The sequence below is a fragment of the Lottia gigantea genome, assembly GCF_000327385.1.
Source record: "Lottia gigantea unplaced genomic scaffold LOTGIsca_13, whole genome shotgun sequence".
In the NCBI taxonomy this organism is placed as follows: domain Eukaryota; kingdom Metazoa; phylum Mollusca; class Gastropoda; family Lottiidae; genus Lottia; species Lottia gigantea.
In genome coordinates this window covers 1,569,955-1,583,736 of record NW_008707425.1, presented here as the reverse complement: position 1 = coordinate 1,583,736, position 13,782 = coordinate 1,569,955, and the positions used below count along the sequence as shown (strand labels likewise).

Sequence of the window (13,782 nt, the reverse complement as noted above, 5' to 3'; positions counted from 1 at the left end):
ATTCAATTTTCTTACATTTTTAGTACTTCTGAAGACAATTTACCTATATTCAAGACTCAAATCAACCTCCCAAAATTGCTCATCAGTCCCTTTAAGCACACTTTAGACTGACAATTTTTCTGTCTTACTGTAAGGCTGACAATATTATTATATGCGCCAACATTCTAATAGCAGCAATCATCGCATCGCTTTGCCCTGTGTTCATTGTCAAGGTTAGTTCGCCCTTAGAGATTAAGAACCATTCAATTCAACTGCTAATAACATAACTGAATGAATTTATCTTGAACAATTTTGATGAAGTCACTGAAATCTGGTAATGTGATGACACATCTGACATAATTTCATGTAACATGTACAAAAAGTTGGACTGTAAATTTGGAGAAAGCTTGCAAGGCAAGGTAGGGTACAGACAACAGGCAGTTTTGTTAGATAAGAACATTTGGCAGAAAGATAACTATCACCTGTATAAAATAAATCTATACTTCATGCGATAAAACTCTTCCTTAATTGATAATCAAGGAATTTATCAAAATTCTAGAGTATTTACAAGATAGCAATCAACAGCAAAGAATAAAATATTTAATTCATTTTATATTATATTCCACTATATGCCCCTTGGGCATTCTCGGATTTACTCTATTCTCATTTGTTTCCGTGAATATGCTCAATCGCTCAACGTTTAAAGTGAAAACTTCACGTGCATAGAGCTTGTGCGCATGCCCAAACGCATGCGCATACACATCCTTACACGGTTGTTTACTATATAAACAGCCAGTAACAAGGTACAAATGTCTTTTTTCTCGTTTGAAACAGACCTATGCTCATCGCTACGGTGATATAACTTTAATTATTTTTAAATTCGTTGAATTTTTTCTGTGACTACTGAGGCTAGAATTTAAATCCATCTAGTGTAAGCTAGATTTAACATGAAGTAGTGCCGTTGGTCTACTTTCAATTTCGAAACTAGCCTCAGTTGTCAAACCGCAGGTTTGTCTTTTTTTTTTCTTTTTTTTTCATTGGTAACATTGTATCCGAGATGGATAATCTCAACAATCCTGTCATTTTGTTACAAGATGACTTGCCAGATGATGACTTTAATTTCGAGTTTAATGAAAGTGGGTCTACAGACCCAATCATTAATGATGTACGTCTGGACAATCAATCAACCGGATGTTTATCTTCTGAAAGGTCCGTTTCCGGTAATAATAATAAGAGGAAATGTAAGTCATTGGAGTCTAATAAAAAGGCCACTAAGCCCCAAAAATGTCCTAAGCCAGTAGGTAACGCCATAATTGGTATAGAAACACCCAAGGATGAACACTTTATTGATTCTTTTGGTGATACGTTTGAGGATGACTCCATATTTAACAATTACGATAATACTGGTGGTAGTACTAGTAGTAGATCTACTGTTCATGTTGATAACAATTTTCATAAAGTTGAAATCGACCGACCCAAAGAGTTTCACAAAACTGTTACTTTTAGAAGGAATCCCTTGACTGGCAAAGTATCTTCCAACAGGCCAACCAATGTAGTCTCCTTGACATTATTAAACAACAGGTTGCAGTTTTAACAAACTTAGTTACATCTAATTATAATAATAATAAGAACAATAATGATAATGAAAATCAAAATCAAAATGCTGAAGAGGAAATAGGTCAAATCATGGCTGATCCAAATGATAATAGTAATGAACATTTTAATGATAATAATGATACCTCTAAAAACAATATGGCCACATACAATGAACCTGTCCTCAATCTTTTTGATCCCGAAAGTATGTATGAGGAATTCAATTAATGACCCTGACCAATTTGTTATTCCCAAAATATTTAGCGGAGATCCCGCAATTGGTAACCCTGCCTCTGACAGCATTGTCAATCTCATCAATATAGCCACTTCAAAGAAGGTAGAAATAGACGAATTGGCTTCCAAATATCCAATATCAGAAAACTGCAAGAGACTTATTCCTCCCCTTATCGAACCAGATGTTTGGAATATCTAAAGGTATGCCCAACACAGGACACGTCATTACAAGACGTTCAACAGCTTGTAGGTCTTGGGATTTCGCCACTGTTGTCGGTTCTGTCGAAACAAATAGATCTAGAGGTCAAAAGTACCATTTTAGATTCTGCGGCTACTCTTGGCAATATCATGCTGGAGATCTCTATTAAAAGGTGCTTGTATTTACGGCGTTTCATGAGCAAACGCTTTCATCCTCTCTGTTCTTCCTCTAAGCCTGTTGGTGACACACTCTTTGTTCCAGATCTGTCCCAATGTAGAAGGGAAATAGATCAATCCCATCGCCTTAATCGCAATAAAATTATGTATAATTTCAGACAGAATAAGAGATTTTTTTATAGGCTCTGGCTCTTCAGTTGCTAGATCCATTGTTTCAACCTACCATTAGGACTGTAGCCTCCTTTTGGTCTCTGTTCTTTCAGTCGAACTGCAATTGTTATTGCTCTCATTTTTATTCATTATCTTGATAAAGGGAAAGTCAGAGAGCTTCAGGCTTCCTACTTAGACTATGATGGAAACATAATTCTAGATCTTGATATGATTTCTGAATTGAATTGGTGGGTCACAAATATTGAGAGCTTTAATGGTCATCATATCCAACCACCTCCTGTTGGCTTGTTGTTAACAACTGATGCTCTGGGCTGGGGAGCACATACTGACAATGATCAATCAAACGGTAGATGGACTGGGGTGGAATCTATGTACCAAATTAAATATTAAGAACTTAAAGCAATTTTTTATGGCTTAAGTTCTTTGTGTTCACATTTAAGAAATGTTCACATATGCATTCAATCTGACAATCAAACTGCTATTGTGTACATCAACAAAATTTGTGGATTTGTTGAATATTCATTTTTTATCGCAAAGAAAATTTGGCTATGGTGCTGTGAGCGAAGTATTGTTATATCCACCAAGTATATTCCTGGTGTTTTGAATCACTTGGCAGATAAACTCTCTAGAGATTTTTCCAATTCAACAGCATGGAAATTGAACAGGCATGTCTTTAGTAAAGTCTGTCATCTTTTTTCAGTTCCTGATGTGGATTTATTTGGCACTCGTCAATTAGATAGTTTTGTATCATGGGAACCAGACCCAACGGGTAGTACTGAAAATGACGCTTTCTCTCTGAAAGATCTTTATCCATATGCTTTTCCTCCTTTCAGTTTAGTAAGTCAAGTTCTGTGGAAGATAACATAGGAGAGAGTACCAAAGATGTTGTTAATAGTACCCGGATGGGAGACACAGATATGGTATCTAATTCTACTCTCAATCTTAATAGCACATCCAGCTCGACTTCCTGCCAGGAAAGACATTTTGAGTTTGCCGTTCAGCAGAATAAACCATCATTAGGTGGGAAGAAACTTTACTTGACCGCTTCTCTTGTGTCAGGAGATACCTCATTAGTAGGGGTTTATCTGGAAATACTGCCACAATGATCATTTTTGGCAACCTAGAACAAATAAACAATATGATTTGGCCTGGAAAAGGTGGGCTCTTTGGGCAGATCAGTAACAAGTTAATTCCCTGGATCCATCTTTAACCCAGTTCATTAATTACTTAGAAATTTTGTCACAGAATAGTTCGTATTTTATAGTAAATACTGCCAGATCTGCAATTGTTCAAACACTGAATATTATGAAAAATCGGCCTTTAGTGGCTCGGTTTATGAAGGGTTTATTTGTCAAAATACCTCCAAGACCACGATACTTGTTTACATGGGATGCATCAGTGTTACTGAAGTTTCTTGGTTCCATGTATCCACTGGATAAATTGTCACTAAAGGAACTTACCCTAAAAACTGTTTGTTTGTTGGCCCTGTCAACTGCACAACGATGTCAGCTTTGTCTTGTTTGAGTTTAGATGCTTTTCATGATTCCGGTAAGGTCATTACTCTTGGTATTAACAAGGTTATTAAGACATCTAGACAGTCAAAACCGTTATACTCAGTCAAGCTATCAAATTTCAGGAAACCAAGCTTATGTCCTTGTAAGACCCTTAGAGTCTATATTTTGAGAACTACAGAGAAGAGGAAATCATCTCAATTATTTGTATCATTTTTAACCTTTAGAGCTGTCACTTCAGAAACTATGGCTAGATGGATTAAATCTTGTCTGGGTATGGCAGGTATTGATGTTTCACACTTTAAGGCACACTCTACAAGAGGAGCATCTTTCTCAGTTGCTTTTAATTCTGGTTGTCCTATTTCAGAAATACTGAAAACAGCAAGTTGGTTGCACGCCACTACTTTCCAGCAATTTTATAAAAGGGAGGATAACACAAGCACCTTTAATAAATATGTATTATCAAGCTGAAAATGGTTTATTGTTTTCTTCCTTGTTGACAATCTTTAAAGATGCAGAATAAATCCGAGAATGCCCGAAAGGGCATATAGTGGAATATAATCCCAATCTCATTGGAGCGCCCGAAGCCCATTGGATTGAGACATAGAATACAGCAAGACCTATAGGACTAAATATTCACCATAATGTAGGCGTAACACCCTTTGTTGTCCCGTTTAATACAACCAGCAATCGAGCAAGCAAGATAGTTCATGCCCACTATAAGAGCCTTCAGGAGAAATTCCCCCATGTCTATAAGCAGAAAATGATAGTTGCATATTCAAAAAAATAAGAACTAAAATGATAATATTGTTCATAGTAAACTAAAAACAATCAGTACATAACTTTACAGACATGACATACAGACAGATGCTATACTTCTCGCCCATTGGCCAAGTTATTTTTTCTAATTTCAGATCAGAATAAGAACAGAAGAAAACCCAATATCAAGACCCTTAATCCTAATTTCTAAATAAAGTGTCTGCTTCACCCTAGCCCTGTACATTTGGGAGAATCAAACCCTCCCTTCCCCGAAATCCAAATTCATCCAAAAATCATCACATTCGAACTTGTCCAAGATCTCGTCATATAAATGATCACACTAAATTTCAATAAAATCAGATACCACTTTCCTGATACATTTTCAGTATATCAAGGGCGGTCACCAATCTGTGTCAAATCATACCAAAAATCTAATTTGTGCAAGATATTGTTGATTTAAACAAACACACATTATTTAATAAAATTCTGACATAAACTGTCACCTCTATCACCAACAAATTTTGATGCGTTTTTACTAAGTCAAGGGTAATAACTCAAATTCCGTTGATCGAAAAATTGTCAAATTCAATCTTGAATAAGATCTCATCATTATAAATGATCATACCAAATTTCATTTAAATCGGATGAAAACTGTACTCTCTACTCATCAAATTCGAAACTTGTCTATGATCTCATTACTATAATTGATCACACCAAATTTTCTTAAGTCAAGGGCAATAACTCAAAAAACGTTTATCGAAAGATAGCCAAATTCGAACTTGCCCAAGATCTCATCATGTTAACTATTCACACCAAATTTCATTTAAATTGGATGAAAACTGTAGTCTTTATTGCGTTCACAAACAAATTTTGACGCATTTTTCATAAGTCAAGGGCAATAACTCAAAAACCATTCATCAAAAGATAGCCAAATTCGGACTTGTCTAAGATCTCATCATTTTAAATATTCACACCAAATTTCATTTAAATTGGATGAAAACTGTAGTCTCTATGTAGTGTGATGCATTTTTCATAAGTCAAGGGCAATTTCTCAAAAACCGTTCATCGAAAGATCGTCAAATTCGAAAGTGTCCAAGATCTCATAAATATAAATGATCACACCAAATTTCATTCAAATCAGATAAAAACTGTTGTCTCTGATGAAAATATGAGGCTTTAAATAATAAAACATTACTCAAAATAAACCATTAATTCCTCCAACGTTTCATGTATCTTAAACACACTTAAAAAACTGTTACAATAAAAATTGTGATGTCTTGGTTATTCAAACAACCATCTGCAAATTTAAGTTATCAGTGAATGCAGAGTGGGGGGTAGGAGTTACAATAGCTAATACTTTGAAAAGTTTTTCATTGTATCAGGATTGTATTCATTTGATCCTCTTGGTTAAACTAATTTAAGTTTATGAATCCAAATGGATTCAGCCAGATCTATTTTTCTTTTATCTACATTAAAATTGTCTGTAGAATAGTGGTTTTAAAAGAATGTCCAGGTGTATTTAGATAGCTTGCCAGGCAAAGTAACATACACTCACTACTAACTGTCAGAAATGATAACAAAATATTTAGTGGCTTAATAATGAAATTTCAAATAATCTTAAAATCATCTATAAGTCAAATCCTGAAAAAGTTCATAAAATTATCATTAAACATGAACAATGTCTCATCCCTGTACACAAAAGGGCAATAACTCTGAAACGGTTCATCCGACTATTACCAATTTCTATCTTGACCGAGATCTCATTTATATACATGCATATCTAGTTTCATGAAGATCGGATAAAAACTGTAGCCTCTATCACGTCTACAAGGCAAATTTGACGAGTTTTTTGTAAGTCAAGGGCAATAACTCTGAAATCGATCATTCGATTTTTACCAATTTCGAACGTGACCGAGATCTCATCAATATATACATGCATACCAAGTTTCATCTAGGTTGGATAAAAAACTATCATGCCCAGAAGCCAAATTAGATGCGTTTTTTTTAAAATTTCATTAAGATCAGATAAAACCCATAGCCCCTAACATGCCTACAAGCCAAATTTGACAAGTTTTTACGAAGTCAAGGGCAATAACTCTGAAACCGTTCATCTGATGATTAACAATTTCGAACATAATCATCAATATATACATGCATACCAAGTTTCATCAAGATCAGATAAGAACTGTTAGCTCTATCATACCAACAAGTCAAATTTGACATGATTTTACTAAGTCAAGGGCAATAACCATAACAACTGTTGATCTGATTTTTACCAAATGCATTCTTGACTGGACTTCCTTGAAATCTGAAAACTATTTTCCGATTATTACCAATTTCGAACTTGACCAAGCTCACTATTTATATACATGCATGTGTAGTCTCTATTGTCCCTACAAGAAATGTAGACAGACTGACCGAAGGATGGACAATGGCAACGACAATATCATTCCATATTTCCATGTGGGTGTATAAAAAGTAGTTTGATTTGAGTCATGCCTTTAACATGGAGGTGAACTAAGCTGCACATACTTTAAAAACCACTAGAACCATACAAATTTCTATAATCTTATCCATTTGGAAACCACCCCCGAACACCATTCATCCAGAAATACCAATAAGAAATGCCAAATTGCTAAACTATCCATTATGTATGAAAAGCCTAATCTCTTAACAGCAATGTTACAACCTAAAATTCCTAAGAATTACGCCATTATGCCACAGTCAAACACTGCTACTGTGATCAACACAAGCAAGTTATCTTAAACAAAAAGAACATGACTGTCTATCTCCAAAACTTGATTGTCGTGAGATATTTATAAACCTTGCACAAGATCCATACGAATACTAAAAATGATGAAGATTAACAGAAGGATATGTGCAGATGAGATTGCATTTCATCGGCTACTCCAGGGTTTAATTTAAGCTGAATCACATTGCAGATCAATTGTGAGTCAAAGAACCCCTTTTGAAATCAAATACTTCTTGTGATTAGTCAAAATCAAAATTTATCACAACAATCTGCAGATCAATTGAAATTATGAATTTTTTGTGAAAATTTTCTGCAAAATCTAGTAATATTACACATGCTCTTAGCAACACCTAAGCAAGATGATAGCTGTTTGCACTGTCATCACAAATACACACTTATTATATCATATCATTTTCAGATGATGTAGGTGTTTTCAATCACTAAACTCTGTGAATTTTAAGCCTTTTGTGTGACTGTTCGGCCTTAACCCTTTCAGTCTTTTTGACGTAATATAACGTCATACAATTTACAACCGTTCAGACTACTTGACGTGATATTACGTCCATGAAGTTTAGTGAGTCAAAGTTCGGGAAGTTCACCTTGACCTTCTAAATTAGGTCATAAAAGGGAAATAACTCTAATTATTGTTTACCCTGACGACATTTTGTAATGGATCTGTCATGTTTTTGTTAGTGGCCCATAGAAGTGTGGATACTATTTTAGCGGATCTGTCATTTTGGGGAAGTGACGAAAGCGACGTAGAGCGTGTTAGTGATGATAGTGCCTTTGAAATAGATTCTGATGACAGTAAATCTTCTACTTCTAGTGACGCTGAAGCCGACCGTAACGAATTTCAAGAAGAGCCATTAAAATCTTGTGAATGGACTAATGATTTGCATGAACCACCCGATGTCAATTTTGTTTTTGAACACTTGATGTTTAACATTTTGAAGCAGTGGATTTATTTCAACTTTTTTTTACCCGATGATATTTTGGGAGATATTGTTTTGGAAACTAACAGGTATGCTGAGCAGTGTAAAGAAGGCAGCAACAAGCACAAAGATTGAACTAATATTTCAGTGCCTGAAATGAAAACATGTCTTGTCATCGCCACTGGTATAGTACAGAAAAAGGGTCGTGTTGCAAGTTATTGGTCAAAACACTGGCTTACTCAAACACCTGGGTTCAATCAGACTATGACTAGCAAGAGATTTCTTCAGATATTGTCATGTAATCATTTTGTAGATAATTCATCAACAACAGTGGACAAGTCGGATAAATTATGGAAAATTAGGACACTATTAGACCGTGTCGTTAGGCGTTTTCAACCCGCAACGTGAAATTGCTGTTGATGAAACTATGTTGAAATTCAAAGGACGACTTGGAATAAAACAATATATTAAGAACAAGCCTATAAAGTGGGGAATAAAACTGTTTACATTAGCAGAGTCATCTAGTGGATATGTGATAAATATTATACCCTATGCTGGAAAAAGAGAAGACACTCAATTTTTCTAAAACTGCTCAAATTGTTGTTGATATTTGTCAACCTTATATTAACAGAGGTCACCATTTATTTATGGACAATTACTATACCAGCATTGAACTTATTGAATATCTCGCCAAAGAAAAAACATTGTCTTGTGGAACTGTAAACAGCAACCGCAAAGAACTTCCAACTGACATGAAAACAGCTCAACTAAAAAACTGAAGAAAGGTGAAAGTTTGAAGAGAATGTGTAACAATATTTTGGCAGTAAGCTGGAAAGATACTAGAGTTATCAATCTTTTAACAAATATCCCAGGTAGGCATATAAGCTTATTATTTATAACAAATATTAAAATTATATTATTTTAAGTTTGTATAAAATATGAAAAGTTTGTTTATGAAAAATTAGCAAATGCAAAAGTAAAAAGACTACTAAAATACATTTAGCAAAAATTTTATTATAGAAAAATTAGTGTAAAAATTTATTATAGAAAAATTAGTGTAAAAATTTATTATAGAAAAATTAATGTAAACTTTATTATAACAAAATTATTAAAAAATTATCACCATTATCAAAAGTATAAATATTACAATTATATAATAATATTGCCAAATGATACTAAAATATAAGCTTGGGGTTCAAATTATTTTCATCAAATGGAATAAACTTTTGTGTATCACTTAATGTCTCATTATATTTTGTAGGTAATGTTGATGATGTTGTTATAAAGAGAAGAGATAAGAAACAGGGTGGTGAAGAAGTTACGATTAGTAAACCAAGGGCTATTGTTACTTATAATTCTTTTATGGGGGGTGTTGATTTATCTGATCAACGTGTTGCTTCATATAGACGTCTTATGAAATCTTTGACTTGGTATATGCAAGTTTTTTTTTATTTGTTAAGACTCTCTGCTGTTCAAGCCTTTATTGTACATAAAAAAAACTTCACACAGATTCAAAATTGTCACAATATGACTTTTTCTTACAATTGGCTGATGGGTTGATAGGTGGCAGAACATTTACTAAGAAAAGAGAGCGTCCATCTGCTGTCTTACCACCTGAAATAAGGTTTGATAGAACATTAGAACATGCTCCAATTAAGTATGAGAATCAGGGTAGGTGTTTTTTCCATTCAAACAGAGTTGAAACCAGATATGGTTGCAGTGTGTGTGAAAAGAGAATGTGCCATTACACCGTGAATTATCCCTACATGGACCCAAATACAGAAAATGCAGCACCAGCTAGAAAACGCAAAAAAGTCAAGTTGTTAGCTTAATGGTCATAAAACTGACGTTGAAATTTATGTTTGCTTCAAGCAAAAATGTGATTTTTTTAACATTAAATAGCCAGTTTTCTTTTGGTTGCCTTGACTCAATGGATAAAATTTGAGGATTTTTTATTTTTTATGAAAAGGAATCAAACAGAAAATGACAAAAGTACAGTTCGCAAATTCAATATACAGTGTGAGATTCAAGGTTTTCAGAATGAACAATTCAAAACATTAAATGGTGTAGATTGTGTTTCTCAGCTCTGAAGTATATTTTCAAACATTCAGAAGACTATGAAAATTGTTTTAAAATTGCAAACCAGATAACTAATGACTTCTTTAAGGTTAAAGATAAATCTGATTCAAAAAGCAGACAAGCAGGACAGTGGTACTTTATTGGACTTATACAAAAATGTTTCTCATTTTCTACCTGATGCTCAGAATTTTGACTACGACTTCGAAGATACCCTTTCAGTGCAAAGAATGGAATAGGATTTGTATGTTTGAATACCATTTCCAGAAATTTGTGCAAAATGATGTGGTCTTCAATACATCTTGGAAACGCTGGGACTATTTCAATAGTTTAAAATCATCATCTGACCTCAATTCCCTTATTTTCAAGAATGCTAAAAATGTTATAAGAAGACGAAAAAGTCGAATGATTGCTCATGCAATAAAAGAAGAAAACACACTGTTTACCACTACACAGCATCGGGCGCCATATTTGGAAACCCAGATACCTGAAAATCTTCAAGAGTATTTGACTGTGGCAATAGACAATGTTATTTGTGTTAAGTGCACATGTCCTGGAATTGATAATAACTCATTGGATGTAATGATAAGCTGTTGCGAAGAGTTGATATTAAATATATCGAAAAGGTCTTAATAAATATTTTGAATTATCAACACAATGTCGGATTGCACCAGATATTCCTCATGGAAAGCAACTCATTAAGTCATTTCAAAAAGATGGACAGATTTCAAGATATCAACTTTACGATGACATCAAACTAAAAAAACTAAATGATAATATAATTTATGTCAAGATAATGCATGGTGAGATGACTACAGATGCTGAAAGGGAAACATGTCTAACTTGTTTTGAAAATATTTTACCAGATCCCCTGTCAGTTTCCAACTTTAATATCATCGAAGAACGGCACTTTGATGTAGCATTGGAGATGCAACTTTTTTATCGGCATTCATTAACAAAGAATTCTTGACCAATAAACCAGATCACAATAAATTTCTTGAACAAAAGTATGAACGTCTGTATCTCATATATGACATGTTGTTGAAGAATCTAAATAAGAATTTCATTGGTATATTCCTTCAAAAGATCACAGATGACCTCCTTATGAATTACCACAGTATCAGCAATCTTTTTAAGACAACTAGCAAATATGGACTAACTACTTCATTAAATTTTGCAGAGAATGGTGTCGTTTTGAAAACTATGAATGATCAATTATATTATCAAACATTCATCAAAGAATATTCTATGACATATAGCTCAATTTGTGGAGAATTAACCAAACCTGTAAGTTTACGAGACTGTTACATGATTTTAATGCTGGATAATCTTGTACTGTTAAAATATCACAATGACCCAGAACCAGGTGAACATCGCTCAAAACAAATGTGTATGTTACCAATTACACTACAAGGTATGCCCAAAGACTCAAATATTGTTGAACTGTGGCATGATACAGCTTTTTGTGATGGTTCACAAACTTGTGATTGTAAGAAGGAAAGAGAATTTTCAAGAGTCAGCATTTAACTCGATTCTAAATCTGCTTCCACAAGAACAACAGAGTTTGGAAAAATTTGAAAAGGTATCCAGATGGGGAAATAGACATCTTTTTTCAACCATTAATGGTAAGATATGTTTCTTTCAATATTTTTTGCATGCTAATATTCTCTTAAAATATCTGTCCATATACATGAGGATTTAGATAATTTTTGCAATAGTGAAATAAATGTGTTAATCATAACCAAATGCATAATTTGTCGTGTCCGATGAAAAATGATAAGTAAAATTTTCGAAAATTTACTTTCAGACATCTCAAGAACAAGTGTAAAAATTACATGGCTTAGAAACTACCTCCAACAAGTCATTGATACTGACATTGAAAATAACGAGAATAAAAAAGCTACATCAGCTGTAGAGCAGATCGCTGTCTTTGATATTTCTGAACAGGTAAAAGTTGTCATCCTTATATTTTTATCAAAGCTTTCTAACAATAATAGGTGTCAGATTAGTTTGATTATAGCATAAATTGAGGTTCTGTACTGGTATAGGTTTTTTTTTAAGTTAATGACTTAACATTAATTTCTCTTACAGGAGAATGTTAGATCAGGTGAGCAAGTGTGTGATCAAGAGGAAGTGCATTTTAATCTTAAAGATGTGTTGGATGAAGAAGCAAACAGATCATTATATAATTCAGATGTGGAACTTGCTGCCAGCTTTGATGAATCTCTTCTTTAAAAAATCCATGGAACAAATGAATATTTCAAATGATGAAGTTGAACAACATGTAGAACTGTCACAATTTGGACTGCACAAGTTTACTCCACCACCAGACATCCACAGCCAGCTAGTGGTCGAGATGACGACATAAATGTACTTCGTGAAATCCTTGATGACATCCTTATTAAGACAGGATTAGATTCAAGACTGTGTTCTGACTCCAATAAATTTGACAGAATCCTTTTTGGTCCTGACAACAAAATTGGTATAAATTTGTTGTCCTTGATAAAGGAAAATTTGAAATATGCCAAATTTCTAACTGAATTCCCTCTTCTCCATCTTCGCAAGTCAAAAGTGAATACATTATTTAGTGCATATAAAAACTGTGGTTTAATAGAACTAGTAATGATTATGCGAGATGATACTAATACAGAATGGGGAAGACTCATCACAGCAGAACATATTGACACAGCTACTCGTCATATTTTCAGAATATCACAAGCTCTGCAAATGGCATTTGTTATTAAATTCATAGAACATCTTCCACCAATTCAAGCAAAAATGTTATTGAGTGATATTTTAGATGGAAAGTCTTTTGACTTTGACTTTTTGACTTGACACAAGTACCAAGTGGAATCAATCATTTAAGGAATTTATAAACTCTAACAAAAAAAGTCAATGCCACTTTTTCCCTACTCTAGCCTACTATTTTACAATAGCTATCAGAGGCTGATATTACAGACAAATATATAGATATCTGAAGACATTCTGACAACAATGTGTTATTTGTCATTTTAATCAGACAATTGTCAAATGATATTAACAACAAAATCAATAATGAGCTCATAGCAGTCAGATTGTATGCCTACAGGTCCATAGAAATTAAAGTTCTATAATTTTACATTTGAAATAAAAACAGTTCCCTCTTAGAAATTTATGTAACAATTATTCAATTAGGCTACCCATATTTCCTACTGAAATTATCTTTTGTAAAATTATATTTGCAAATAATATTCCTTTCTTTCATCAACCCAAGGACTAACACTAGTATTTTGTGGCTGATAGTTGAATAGTTGACTGATAGTTCAATTCATACAAATATAATGAGCATATATGATTCTTTTAAGAAAATGGGGGAAAAACACCCCTCCATTATGATATGTCATGGACTCCATGACATGGA

General features: G+C 33.7%; 2 protein-coding genes across 2 annotated transcripts; both read left to right on the top strand.

The window, feature by feature from the left end:
- Nucleotides 1–3,588: 3,588 nt before the first annotated feature.
- Nucleotides 3,589–3,876, top strand: LOTGIDRAFT_111508 (hypothetical protein; the record flags this gene model as incomplete). Its single annotated transcript, XM_009048926.1, has 1 exon — nt 3,589–3,876. A coding segment is annotated over one exon (288 nt), but the record flags the coding sequence as incomplete, so codon positions are not given.
- A 4,178-nt stretch (nt 3,877–8,054) lies between these two features.
- On the top strand, nt 8,055–12,617 carry LOTGIDRAFT_157148 (hypothetical protein; the record flags this gene model as incomplete). Its single annotated transcript, XM_009048925.1, has 6 exons — nt 8,055–8,250; nt 9,568–9,615; nt 9,870–9,977; nt 11,563–11,796; nt 12,190–12,329; nt 12,474–12,617. The coding sequence occupies 6 exons, from the start codon at nt 8,055–8,057 to the stop codon at nt 12,615–12,617; spliced, it is 870 nt and encodes a 289-aa protein (XP_009047173.1).
- Between the last annotated feature and the right edge of the window lie 1,165 nt (nt 12,618–13,782).